The 14,185-nt window shown below is 40.2% G+C and overlaps 1 protein-coding gene across 1 annotated transcript in view; it reads right to left on the bottom strand.

The window, feature by feature from the left end:
• Positions 1–14,185, bottom strand: part of VPS13B (vacuolar protein sorting 13 homolog B) — a 915,321-nt gene that overhangs the window by 106,779 nt on the left and 794,357 nt on the right. Inside the window, exons 41-42 of the mRNA XM_032760928.2 lie at positions 2,255–2,436; positions 135–484 (exon numbers count right to left, since the gene is read on the bottom strand). Coding sequence (XP_032616819.1) covers positions 135–484; positions 2,255–2,436 — 532 coding nt within the window. The remainder of the gene's footprint in view (positions 1–134; positions 485–2,254; positions 2,437–14,185) is intronic.

The following is a 14,185-nucleotide window of genomic DNA, read 5'->3' as shown; positions in this document are numbered from 1 at the left end:
TAATGGTGCCCATCAAATTCTTCATTCTCTAACATTTTTGTTTGTGTTTAACTTATTATCAGAAGTGATAGCATACAGAACCTAATAAAAGATCATATGTGGCCAAACTGTAAACTGTTATGGAATGTGCATACCTGTTGCCAAGCTTGTATTGCAGTGTTTAGAGAATGGACTACATGCTGTCCAACGTTTACAAATACAGAATCAACTATCACGGTACAGTCAAGCAGCTTTTCCACTACATTGCTGGAAAGTGCCATCTGCCCGAAGATGCTGAAGGGTTTCACCACACTTTGCATAGTGACATTTCTGCACTCTAGAAGTTTACAGTCTGCTTGAGCTAAGAACTGGATCTCCTGACAGACAGAACCATTATTCCACTGTCGAAGATACATGTGTGGTTCTCTGAAGGAAACAATCATGTATTCTAGTTCAGATGGCATATTTCTGTCGGAAACAAATGGCTGTAGGTACTGTGGTGCAGCTGTTGAGAAAACAAACAAGGAAAACAGCAATTAAGATGAGCCAATACTTTGTGAAAATAAAGAGTGAAATGACATTCAAACTATTCACTTTTTGATTATTGAAATTAGTTTTTGGTGTTTAATAAATTCAAATTATTTCTTGAAGATATTATACTCTTTGGATTCCCATTTGATATTTGAAAACACAACTGTTTTGTTCAATTAGGCCTCTTAAATATACATTGTCCAAAAGTAATTTTCACAAAATTGATCACAGAAGCCAATAAATAAACTGAAAAGCAGGTATCTATCTAAAGAGAATTTCATAGAACTGCTCTGTAGCTACCAATCAAATCTCAAAAACCAAAACAAAAACATGACTCAAAGAGAGTTAGAGAAAGCAGGTTAAACTCCATTTTTGCTGAAAAGGCAAGATGCTTAACAGCAGCTATGTTTTTTTTTTGTTGTTTTTTTGTTTTTTTTCTTTTTGAGATGGAGTCTTGTTCTGTCACCCAGGCTGGAGTGCAGTGGTGTGATCTTGGCTCACTGCAACCTCTGCCTCCCGGGTTCAAGCGATTCTCCTGCTTCAGCCTGAAGATTACAGGTAGCTGGGATTACAGGCACGTGCCACCAGGCCCGGCTAATTTTTTTGTATTTTTAGTAGAGATGGGGTTTCACCGTGTTAGCCAGGATGGTCTCAATCTCCTGACATCGTGATCCACCCGCCTCAGCCTCCCAAAGTGTTGGGATTGCAGGTGTGAGTCACTGTGCCCAGCCAGCTGTGTTTTGTTTTAATCTGATTTTCTCCTCTTCCCTTCATTACATGTAGGTCAAAAACCTAATACATGAGTCAAAATGTATCACCTAGAAAAGGTTTGGTACAGAACATAAAGATTGAGAAATAATTGTTCAAATAACATTAGTAAACTTATAAAAGGCCACTTTTGGTGTGTGGGAAAATTTAAACTTCCTTCCAAACTTGTAAAAATGATACCCCTTTAAATTAATTTGAGACTGTGCCTATCTTTTGTAGAAAGTATTCATGCTTTTGAAATCAGGCAATACCAAGTATTTTTGGAATCTATTTGCTACTAATGTAATGACTCAGGATACTGAACAAGAACAGACATAGTTCTTTCAAAGAGATCTTATATGGTTTGGTTGTGTCCCCACCCAAATCTCATCTTGAATTCCCACGTGTTGTGAGAAGGACCCAGTGGGAGATAATCGAATCAGTGGGGCAGCTCTTTCCTGTACTGTTCTCGTGATAGTGAATAAGTCTCACGAGATCTGATGGTTATAAAAAAACTGGAGTTTCCCTGCACAAGCTCTCTTTGCCTGCTGCCATCCATGTAAGATGTGACCTGCTCCTCCTTGCCTTCCACCACGATTGTGAGGTCTCCCCGGCCATGTGGAACTGTAAGTCCATTAAATCTCTTTTTCTTCCCAGTCTTGGGTATGTCTTTATCAGCAGCGTGAAAAATGAACTAATACAAGATCATAATTGGAATTACAGTAAAACTAACTTCCTTGAAAAATTCTCATTAGGTAGCATTCAAAAACATGTCAGCTCAATACCATTGACAACTTATATAATAGGTTCATAAGCTGGTTCAGAAGTAAAGGTTATGCCTGTTTTGCCAAGTCAACCCCAGGATAACTTTGCCACTGCTCGCTTTATACTTCCTGAAAATACACTATCTAAGATTGTTGACTTCTGTTTTGAAAACACTCAACAGAAAATGGTAAGTATTAAATGGATGTTATTCTGATGCTAAAGAAAAGAGTACCTGTGCCTAGTTGGTCAAGGTGATGACAAAGATGGAATTCCAGGTGAGCAAACTGGAAGGAAATGCAAAGGGATGGGACAAACCATGGGGTAAAGCAGGAGTCAACTCTGGTACAGGCAGCCAGGGCTGTTGGAGTCACAAGTGGATCACAAGTGCTTTGAGAACCAGACTCACTTGCAGAGCTATGGGAAAGAAGTGATAAAAGAAGTACAATAACCAAAATTGCCCAATATTACATGAGTGAAATGTCTTTTTATAAGGGTTTCTAAAACTAGCACTGAAAATCCTATAGTCAATATTTTATCAAATCTTCTGTATTTTCGTATGTAAATTAGTTATTTTTTAAAATTAAGTTCGTGTTTGGCCGGGTGCAGTGGCTCATGCTTGTTATCCTAGTACTTTGGAAGACCGAGGAAGCAGGATCACTTCAGCTCAGGAGTTCGAGACCAGCCTGGGTAACATAGTGAGACCTCACCTCATCCAGAAAATTAGCTGGATGTGGTGGCATGCACCTGCAGTCCCAGCTACTCAGTGGTTGAGGTGGGATAATTGCTTAAGCACAGCAGGTCAAGGCTGTCGTGCACTGCATTCCAGCCTGGAATCATGTTGATTATTCTCTATGAATTGTTCACAGAAAACTTTCAAAGGATTCCTCAAATGCCAACTCATACTGATCTATGATCATACTGATCTCCAACTCAATGTGCTTCCATCCACATCTCACAAAACTTATGGGCCATTTGTTATTAGTTTAAGATCAATGCAGTTGAGAGTATGACTCTGCCACTCAAAAACCCAATACTTCAGTGTCACCATAAATATGTCACTTTTGTTTTACTTCTCCAGATTGTCCATACCCATATTTCCACAGGAGTCAGTCGATATTCTTTATTAAGAACTCACTCACTACCGTAATGGGTGCCATAAAAGTTATGACCATATCCAGAAGAATGAGGGTCCCATGGACAATTACAATGCATGGGTCCTCTCTTCACTTGCCCATCCTCTTAACACTATCTTATACAAGTTAAATCTTTATTTTTTTTTGAGATGGAGTCTCATTTTGTTGTCCAGGCCAGGCTGGAGCAGCGTGGCACAACCTTGGCTCAATGCAATCTCTGCCTCCCAGGTTCAAGTGATTCTCCTGCCTCAGCCTCCCAAGTAGCTGGGATTGCAGGCACCGGCCACCATGCCCAGCTAATTTTTGTATTTTTAGTAGAGATGGGGTTTCAACACGTTGATCAGGCTGGTCTTGAACTCCTGACCCCAAGTGATCCACTCACCTTGTCCTCTCAAAGTGCTGGGGTTACAGGCTTGAGCCACCACTCCCAGCCTATACGAGTTAAATCTGATTAAAATGAGTTAAATCTGATTAAAATGAATAGTGACGGCATCCATAGAAGGGAAGATGTCTGCACATGGTGGCTGCTGCTGTGCACGGGAAGCATGCTGCCCAGATTGCATTGATGCTAACAGGAGCATGAGACCTGGGAATCTGGGATTGTTGGAGGAGAACAAGTTGTGTCCTGTTAATTGTGGATCACCGAATCAATGTTGCCCTTTCCCCACAGCTCACTGTCTTCCACTCTCTTCTTTTCATCCTGAATATGCTCTGTAGCTGTCACACCCTGGCTCCCAAATCCATGAGGGGCCTAAGGACAAGCAATGTGATTTACAGTATCCTAGGGAGAACTATGACAGGAAGCACTAAAGAAACAAATCTTTGATTTTCAAAGAACTCACAGTCTAACTGGTGATACTCAATACGTAGACATTTACAAAAATTACCAAACAGAACCACCCCCCAGGAATAGGAAAGTGGGAAGTGCTGCCAGAGTGGAAACACAAGAGGAAATTAATGGCATGGGTGAATCATGTGGGATTTTCAGAGGTGTGAATCTTCCATTGGGTTTTGAAAGAGGTTGTGAAACCAGGCTGGTGAAAATGAAAGCTAGGAGCATTCCAGCATGTTTACTGAGTTGTTTAACCTCAAAGAGTTTCCAGTTATGTGGTGTAAGCATTTACTGCAATGCTAGTAAATCTCCATTGCAGACAAAGAAAACAGACTCTGGAGCACTAGGTTATTGACTATGCACAAAAATGCAGCTAAGTATATTCTTAAAACATGTATAATGGGCACAGTAATCCAAGTAACTTTCTAGGAATTTGTAGAGTTAACAAAAGATCTCATTGGCAAGAGAAAATTAAAACTTGTATTTATTCAGAAAGAGGAAAATATATTAGTTGTACATGTGTTTTACACATTTGAACTCTTTCCGTTATACTACTCATGTAAGTTTTTAGAAATAGGGCACAATGTTAGTCAAAATATTATTAAAAACCCAGGCAAGAGTTCTATGGGACCAGTTTTTTAAAATGGGTACACAGTTTGAGGGGTTTATCTGAGGCATTTCTCTGGCCAATTATAGTTTTTGACATTCTGATATTTTCCAAGATTTATTTTTCTATCTCCTGAGAGTGGCAAATATCATAACATATTGCACAAGGTTGCTAAAACATCATGAGTATCTAATACAATCTTTACTTATAGCAAATTGATTGATTCTTCACTTTTCCTAAATTAAATGCACAAAGCAATGGTTAGACATATTTTTAGGTATATACAGTAGCTTCTGAATCATAAAATCATACTCCAGTAAGCATTAGTGCTAGTAGCGCTACTCTAGTCAGCAATACTCCTTCAATCTTGAAATCCTGACTAAAATGGTTACTAGGTTAATTTATATGCAAAATTAAAACTTTTATTTAAAAATCGGAGTCAACAAAATCACACACTTCTTAAACACAAAATATAGTATATGTAATTTGTATATACCTTAACTCTATTTTACATTAGCACATTTATAGTTTTTGATATTCTTAACTTAAATCACCATTATATACTATAAAAGTAGCATGTATGTGTTTACTTTATACCTAAGGATTAAAATGATCTAAGTACAATAGGACTAAATAGTCAAACATGAGTGATGACCCTGCTAGAGACTTGCAGTAGCTACATTTATATAATTTCCCTAATTAAGTATGACAGTAGACTTTAATCTGATTCACATCTCAAAAGGTCAAACATCACATGTATAATAAGCAGAAAAAGAAAAGTAAACAGTCTCACAACTTATAATATTTATATTTCAATACTTCCCCTTTTCCCAAAAGACTTTCAAAACAGGTCAAATTCATGGCCAATGACAGTGTTCATAGAATTATCTGGTGCTCTTCACTTTTAACTGGAAAATAGTTTCTGGAACAAAGACTTCTCAAATAGTAATAAACACAATTCACGATTCAGTAATTTATTCAAGTAGCTTTAAGATCAGAGGGTTATTTAAGTGTTGTTTTTAGGATAGTGGAAATATCCTAGACAGTGAGAAGGATGGCAGGTGTTTTATTTATACCTTCATTTTAGCCAAAGAGTTACGTACCAACTGTCCTGAGTGACCTATAGAGGGGATCAATTCTTTAAACAAGGAGTGTCCAGTACATCTAGATGTAGACTGATCCTATCTTAAGGGCACTGTGGGGACCTAGGCACAATCCCTAAAGATCCAGCTCTGAATGTCACTTCTCTATGGATCCATTTATGGTAATAAAGATTTTATAATATAGGATAATATAGCATAGAGATTAAGACGTGACTTGCTCCTCCTTGCCTTCCACCACGATTGTGAGATTAAGCAGAGAATGACCAAGGTAGGAGAACCTAGAATAAAATGTATGTGCTGCTATCATTTATATTGTAGTATTATGCAAATTATTTCACCTGGCTAAATCTCAGTATTTTTCATTTATAAAATGAGTACAGTAATTAGACCTACCTTTTTCAAGTATTACATGAGCTACTGCATATAAACTACTTAGCATGATGTCCACCACTTGATTAAAAAAAAAAAAAAATGAAAAAAATCCATTCCTCTTTTTCTTGTGGGCAAGACAAGGTACCATACTGGCTACATAGGTTAATGTTAATTGATTATTTTTAGCTTCCTAAGAGGGATCTCACAACAGCATATTGGCATTCATCTCAACGGGGCACTGTCTCTCAACGTTGGTTCACATAAATTCTCCCCTACCCAATGCAGGAACACTGCTCTGTCCATCCCGGGAGAGTGCTGAATGGGTGAGAGAGGACGCAGGAGGACATGTGTGCCTGTTGCACTGCGTTTCTTCCACTCCTTACAATGGTTGTTTTTCAAATGTCTTAACCCTAACTCCAAATAACAAGCACATTTTTATTGTAATCCAGTATACACATACAAAACAGGGGAAAAGGTTTTCTGAAAATACGACACACGCTATTTTCTATTGATAATATATTAACATATATAACATAAAATTTATCATTTTAACCATTTTAAAGTGTACAGTTCAGTGACATTAAGTACATTCACATTGTTGTGGAACCATCACCACCATCCATCTCTAGAACTTTTTGATTTTCCCAAGCTGAAACTCCATGTCCATTAAACCCTCACTTCCCACCCTTCCCTCCCCACAGCCCCTGACAGCGACCACTATACTCTTTATGAATTTGACGACTCTTGGGATCTCATGTAAGTAGAATCATATAATATTTGTCTTTTTCAAACTATTTTCTATTTTATTTTATGTTATTTAAAAAACTCCAGTTGTAACCAGCTATTTCATAACACATGAATGTGCTCCAGTTTGTAGTTTGAAAAATAACCTTAAATGAGCCTTCAGGTAAAACACTCCTTTAAATCTAACTTAAAAAAAAAAAAAAAAGGAAGAGGAATCTCCCAAGGTTCATAGAGTAGGCAACACGACATAGAGAGCTCATAAGTACCATCACCCAAGAACTCTGAGACCTGAGCAGCACCTGAGTACTTCAGGGACTGTGTATGCAAGAAGGACTACGTGGCAAAGGCCAACTCCCTGGAGGACTTCGTATACAGAGTTCAATCACCACCTAAAGAAAATAGCAAAGGGCCTCAAAAGCAAACCTGAGGAAAAAATGTAAGTATTCCTTCTACTCAAGGAAGAGAAGACAAAAACTCAGCTTTAGCCTTAGGGAGGGACAAAGGAAAGAATTTTCTGGATAAATCCTGGATTATACCAGTGTGTAACTAGAAACACAGGTGACAAAGCAGTTCCAAATGTCAAGATTTATGTATAAATGGCTTATAACACTAAACGAATTACCCAAAAATCTAGATACATCTAAAAGGGCAGACCCAAGTAGCCAAATGGAGAGAAACAATATCTGGAAGGCCACAGTCACTTTTTGGGGGGAGAGAGTTCAACCAGCAGAGAGAAAAGAAATGATTCAGGGACTTATCCATCACCACGCTTTCTCTGATTCCTCCACTGTCTATATACACAAGAATAAAGGTTTTGGGAAATGAAAAGGAGTTCTTCACATTCACACACTCATACACACACAGGCTGTGGATCACTGTCTCAAAGATTCCCAAATATGAGTGGACAGTGATTTCTTTTATGAGATCTTGAGGGAGTAGGAAGAAAAAAATATATATATTAAAAAGCACTTTATACAACTCGCCAGAGGTTTAATTTTTATCACATGAAGAAAGAGCCATACACCCTTAAGCCATTTCTCTTTCCAAGATGCCTTCTGTCATGAGTCAGCATTTTGGGGGTAGAGATAAAAAGTCCTTACAAGCAATCTGCTCTCACATGCTTTAATATTGGCAGAAGATGACCATGAAATATGGACAGGAAAGTACCAAAGTCTTGGCACAGATCAAGAGTTTAACGTTATCATCAAACAACTTATACAGAATTAACCAGACATACATATTGAGATCTGCACAATTACTATTGTGTTATATAATAAATGTCTGTAATTTGTGTTACTTTCCACAGCCAAAGTAAGTATTTCTGGAATTAGCTCTTTAGGGGTGAAGGTAAGAGGGAATAAATAAAGTAAAAAGTTGTTCTGATCCATCAGAAGACACCTGATTGATTTCAAACCCAGGGAACCTGCCAGGGTGGCCCAAGAGAGTAGGGCTCATGACTCCTTTTCCATTTTGTTCCTCCCAGTCACCTGGTAAGAAGCTGTCAATTGCAAATAAGAGTGTGCGCTTGCTGGATATCTTCTGTTTGCTCTCTTGACCCACCTTCTACCATTCCCCACCTTCTTCTTTGCCTCTGGAAGGGAGCTTTCTGGACTGCACCAACAAGCTACTTTGTCCTCTGGCTTGTCCTTGGATTCAGTCAGTGGGAGGTACCCACGAGGTGACTTAGAAGGCAGAAGAGGAGTGAGGTAAGGGTATGTATTTTCCCGGTTCCTTTGCAGCCAGATCTCTGTACATTAGCTGTGTTCCTCTACCAAACGTAGCTACAAACATCCTCACTGAGTTACAGTTTTGATAATGGCTCTATCACTTGGCTTCTTTTGGCCTAAGATTGGGACAGTTTCCCAGGGTTCCTAGCCCCCACTTTTGCAGTTCATTAAACTCTCCCCAGTCACCCAGTCTGAGTTGCCATCTGTTTCCTGTCAGAACCTGACTGATAAGAGGTTTACATAGGCTTTGGAAACAGGCAATGGGTGTGGACAAATATACACATGATGGGAGTAAGATAAACAGCTGAAATGGATAGAATGACCAGGGCTCCAGAGGCTGCATCCCTTGCCTCTAGTCCAGTGCACAGCAAATAGAAGGGGAAGGCTTTCAAAGGTCAGTACTATAAAGGTCAACATTTACTTCAAATGCTCCCTCCCAAAAACCATAATATGATCAAGCAAACCATTAGTTAAAGATATAGGAACCTAACTAATGACTCATTTTTTATTTTTTGAGACAGGGTCTCGCTCTGTCACCCAGGCTGGAGTGCAGTGGTGTGATCTTGGCTCACTGCAACTTCTGCCTCCTGGGCTCAAGCAATCCTCCCACCTTAGCCTCCTGATCAGCTGGGACTACAGGCATGCACCGTTTCACTTGGCTGTTTTAAATTTTTTTGTGGAGACAAAAGTCTCACTATTGCCCACTCTGGTCTTGAACTCCTGAGCTCAAGCCATCTTCCCACCTCAGCCTCCCAAAGTGCAGGGATTATAGATGTTAGCCACTGAACCCACCCAATTATTGACTCTATTTTGTCTTCAGTCATTTGCACTGGGGGCTCCCTGTCATCCATTGAACTGGTTAGTGCCTATTCACTTCTTAAAGTCTCAGTTTAGAAATCAGTCTCTCAGATGATTATCAAGATGGCCGAATACCAACAGCTCCGGTCTACAGCTCCCAGCGTGAGCGACGCAGAAGACGGGTGATTTCCGCATTTCCAGCTAAGGTACTGGGTTCATCTCACTGGGGAGTGCCAGACAGTAGGTGCAGGACAGTGGGTGCAGCGAACCGTGCGTGAGCTGAAGCAGGGCGAGGCATCGCCTCACCCAGGAAGTGCAAGGGGTCAGGGAATTCCCTTTCCTAGTCAAAGAAAGGGGTGACAGACAGCGCCTGGAAAATCGGGTCACTCCCACCCTAATACTGCACTTTTCCAATGGGTTTAAAAAACGGCACACCAGGAGATGATATCCCGCACCTGGCTTGGAGGGTCCTACACCCACGGAGTCTCACTCATTGTTAGCACAGCAGTCCGAGATCAAACTGCAAGGCGGCAGCGAGGATGGGGGAGGGGCGCCCGCCATTGTCCAGTTAGTTGTTTGATTAGGTAAACAAAGCGGCCTGGAAGCTCAAACTGGGTGGAGCTCACCACAGCTCAAGGAGGCTAGCCTGCCTCTGTAGGCTCCACCTCTGGGGGCAGAGCACAGACAAACAAAAAGACAGCAGTAACCTCTGCAGACTTAAATGTCCCTCTCTGACAGCTTTGAAGAGAGTAGTGGTTCTCCCAGCACGCAGCTTGAGATCTGAGAATGGGCAGACTGCCTCCTCAAGTGGGTCCCTGACCCCCGAGTAGCCTAACTGGGAGGCACCCCCCAGTAGGGGCGGACTGACACCTCACACAGCCAGCCGGGAACTCCTCTGAGACACAACTTCCAGAGGACTGATCAGGCAGCAGCATTTGCGGTTCACCAACATCCGCTGTTCTGCAGCCACTGCTGCTGACACCCAGGCAAACAGGGTCTAGAGTGGACCTCTAGCAAACTCCAACAGACCTGCAGCTGAGGGTCTGGTCTGTTAGAAGGAAAACTAACAAACAGAAATGACATCCACACCAAAACCCCATCTGTACGTCACCATCATCAAAGACCAAAGGTAGATAAAAACACAAAGATGGGAAAAAAACAGAGCAGAAAAACTGGAAACTCTAAAAATCAGAGCGCCTCTCCTCCTTCAAAGGAACGCAGCTCCTCACCAGCAAAGGAACAAAGCTGGATGGAGAATGACTTTGACGAGTTGAGGGAAGAAGGCTTCAGATGATCAAGCTACTCCGAGCTACAGGAGGAAATTCGAACCAATGGCAAAGAAGTTAAAAGCTTTGGAAAAAAAATTAGACAAAGGGATAACTAGAATAACGAATGCAGAGAAGTCCTTAAAGGACCTGATGGAGCTGAAAACCAAGGCATGAGAGCTACATGACAAATGCAGAAGTCTCAGTAGCTGATGCAATCAACTGGAAGAAAGGGTATCAGTGATGGAAGATGAAATGAATGAAATGAAGCGAGAAGAGAAGTTTAGAGAAAAAGAATAAAAGGAAATGAACAAAGCCTCCAAGAAATATGGGACGATGTGAAAAGACAAAATCTACGTCTGACTGGTGTACCTGAAAGTGATGGGGAGAATGGAACCAAGTTGGAAAACACTCTGCAGGATATTATCCAGGAGAACTTCCCCAATCGAGCAAGGCAGGCCAACATTCACATTCAGGAAATACAGAGAACGCCACAAAGATACTCCTCGAGAAGAGCAACTCCAAGACACATAATTCTCAGATTTACCAAAGTTGAAATGAAGGAAAAAATGGTAAGGGCAGCCAGAGAGAAAGGTCAGGTTACCCACAAAAAGAAGCCCATCAGACTAACAGCTGATCTCTTGGCAGAAACTCTACAAGCCAGAAGACAGTGGGGACCAATATTCAACATTCTTAAAGAAAAGAATTTTCAACCTAGAATTTCATATCCAGCCAAACTAAGCTTCATAAATGAAGGAGAAATAAAATACTTTACAGACAAGCAAATGCTGAGAGATTCTGTCACCACCAGCCCTGCCCTACAAGAGCTCCTGAAGGAAGCACTAAACATAGGAACAACTGGTACCAGCCGTGGCAAAAACATGCCAAATTGTAAAGATCATCAAGGCTAGGAAGAAACTGCATCAACTAATGAGCAAAATAACCAGCTAACATCGTGATGACAGGATCAAATTCACACATAACAATATTAACCTTAAATGTAATGGGCTAAATGCTCCAATTAAAAGACACAGACTGGCAAATTGGATAAAGAGTCAAGACTCATCAGTGTGCTGTATTCAGGAAACCCATCTGACGTGCAGAGACACACATGGGCTCAAAATAAAGGGATGGAGGAAGATCTACCAAGCAAATGAAAAACAAAAAAAGGCAGGGGTTGCAATCCTAGTCTGTGATAAAACAGACTTTAAACCAACAAAGATCAAAAGAGACAAAGAAGGCCATTACATAATGGTAAAGGGATCAATTCAATAAGAAGAGCTAACTATTCTAAATATATATGCACCCAATATAGGAGCACCCAGATTCATAAAGCAAGTCCTTAGTGACCTACAAAGAGACTTAGACTCCCACACAATAATAATGGGAGATTTTAACACCCCACTGTCAACATTAGACAGATCAATGAGACAGAAAGTTAACAAGGATATCCAGGAATTGAACTCAGCTCTACATAAAGTGGACCTAATAGACATCTACAGAACTCTCCACCCCAAATCAACAGAATATACATTCTTTTCAGCACCACACCACACCTACTCCAAAATTGACCACATAGTTGGAAGTAAAGCACTCCTCAGCAAATGTAAAAGAACAGAAATTATAACAAACTGTCTCTCAGACCACAGTGCAATCAAACTAGAACTCAGGATTAAGAAACTCACTGAAAACCACACAACTACATGGAAACTGAACAACCTGCTCCTGAATGACTACTGGGTACATAACGAAATGAAGGCAGAAAGAAAGATGTTCTTTGAAACCAATGAGAACAAAGACACAACATACCAGAATCTCTGGGACACATTCCCAGCAGTGTGTAGAGGGAAATTTATAGCACTAAATGCCCACAAGAGAAAGCAGGAAAGATCTAAAATTGACACCCTAACATCACAATGAAAAGAACTAGAGAAGCAACAGCAAACACATTCAAAAGCTAGCAGAAGGCAACAAATAACTAAGATCAGAGCAGAACTGAAGGAAATAGAGACACAAAAAACCCTTCAAAAAATTAATGAATCCAGGAGCTGGTTTTTTGAAAAGATCAACAAAATTGATAGACTGATAGCAAGACTAATAAAGAAGAAAAGAGAGAAGAATCAAATAGATGCAATATAAAATGAAAAAGGGGATATCACCACTGATCCCACAGAAATACAAACTACCATCAGAGAATACTATAAACAACTCTACGCAAATAAACTAGAAAATCTAGAAGAAATGGATAAATTCCTCAACACATATATCCTCCCAAGACTAAACCAGGAAGAAGTTGAGTCTCTGAATAGACCAATAACAGGCTCTGAAATTGAGGCAATAATCAATAGCTTACCAACCAAAAAAAGTCCAGGACCAGATGGATTCACAGCCAAATTCTACCAGAGGTACAAAGAGGAGCTGGTACCATTCCTTCTGAAACAATTCCAATCAGTAGAAAAAGAGGGAATCCTCCCTAACTCATTTTATGAGGCTAGCATCATCCTGATACCAAAGCCTGGCAGAGACACAACCAAAAAAGAGAATTTTAGACCAATATCCTTGATGAACATCGATGCAAAAATCCTCAATAAAATACTGGCAAACCAAATCCAGCAGCACATCAAAAAGCTTATCCAACATGATCAAGTGGGCTTCATCCCTGGGATGCAAGGCTGGTTCAACATAAGTAAATCAATAAATGCAATCCAGCATATAAACAGAACCAAAGACAAAAACCACATGATTATCTCAATAGATGCAGAAAAGGCCTTTGACAAAATTCAACAGCCCTTCATGCTAAAAACTCTCAATCAATTAGGTATTGATGGGACGTTTCTCAAAATAATAAGAGCTATCTATGACAAACCCACAGCCAATATCATAGTGAATGGGCAAAAACTGGAAGCATTCCCTTTGAAAACTGGCACAAGATAAGGATGCCCTCTCTCACCACTCCTATTCAACACAGTATTGGAATTTCTGGCCAGGGCAATTGGGCAGGAGAAAGAAATAAAGGGTATTCAATTAGGAAAAGAGGAAGTCAAATTGTTCCTGTTTGCAGATGACATGATTTGATATCTAGAAAACCCCATCGTCTCAGCCCAAAATCTCCTTAAGCTGATAGGCAACTTCAGTAAAGTCTCAGGATACAAAATGAACGTACAAAAATCACAAGCATTCTTACACATCAATAACAGACAATCAGAGAGCCAAATCATGAGTGAACTCCCATTCACAACTGCTTCAAAGAGAATAAAATACCTAGGAATCCAACTTACAAGGGATGTGAAGGACCTCTTCAAGGAGAACTACAAACCACTGCTCAATGAAATAAAAGAGGATACAAACAAATGGAAGAACACTCCATGCTCTTGGGTAGGAAGAATCAATATTGTGAAAATGGCCATACTGCCCAAGGTAATTTATAGATTCAATGCCATCCCCATCAAGCTACCAATGACTTTCTTCACAGCATTGGAAAAAACTACTTTAAAGTTCATATGGAACCAAAAAAGAGCCCACATCGCCAAGCCAATCCTAACCCAAAAGAACAAAGCTGGAGGCATCACACTACCTGACTTC

This window comes from Hylobates moloch, unplaced genomic scaffold (genome assembly GCF_009828535.3).
Source record: "Hylobates moloch isolate HMO894 unplaced genomic scaffold, HMol_V3 SCAFFOLD_9, whole genome shotgun sequence".
NCBI lineage: Eukaryota > Metazoa > Chordata > Mammalia > Primates > Hylobatidae > Hylobates > Hylobates moloch.
Note: the sequence above shows the minus strand (reverse complement) of the source record. Positions and strands in the feature narration are given on the sequence as shown.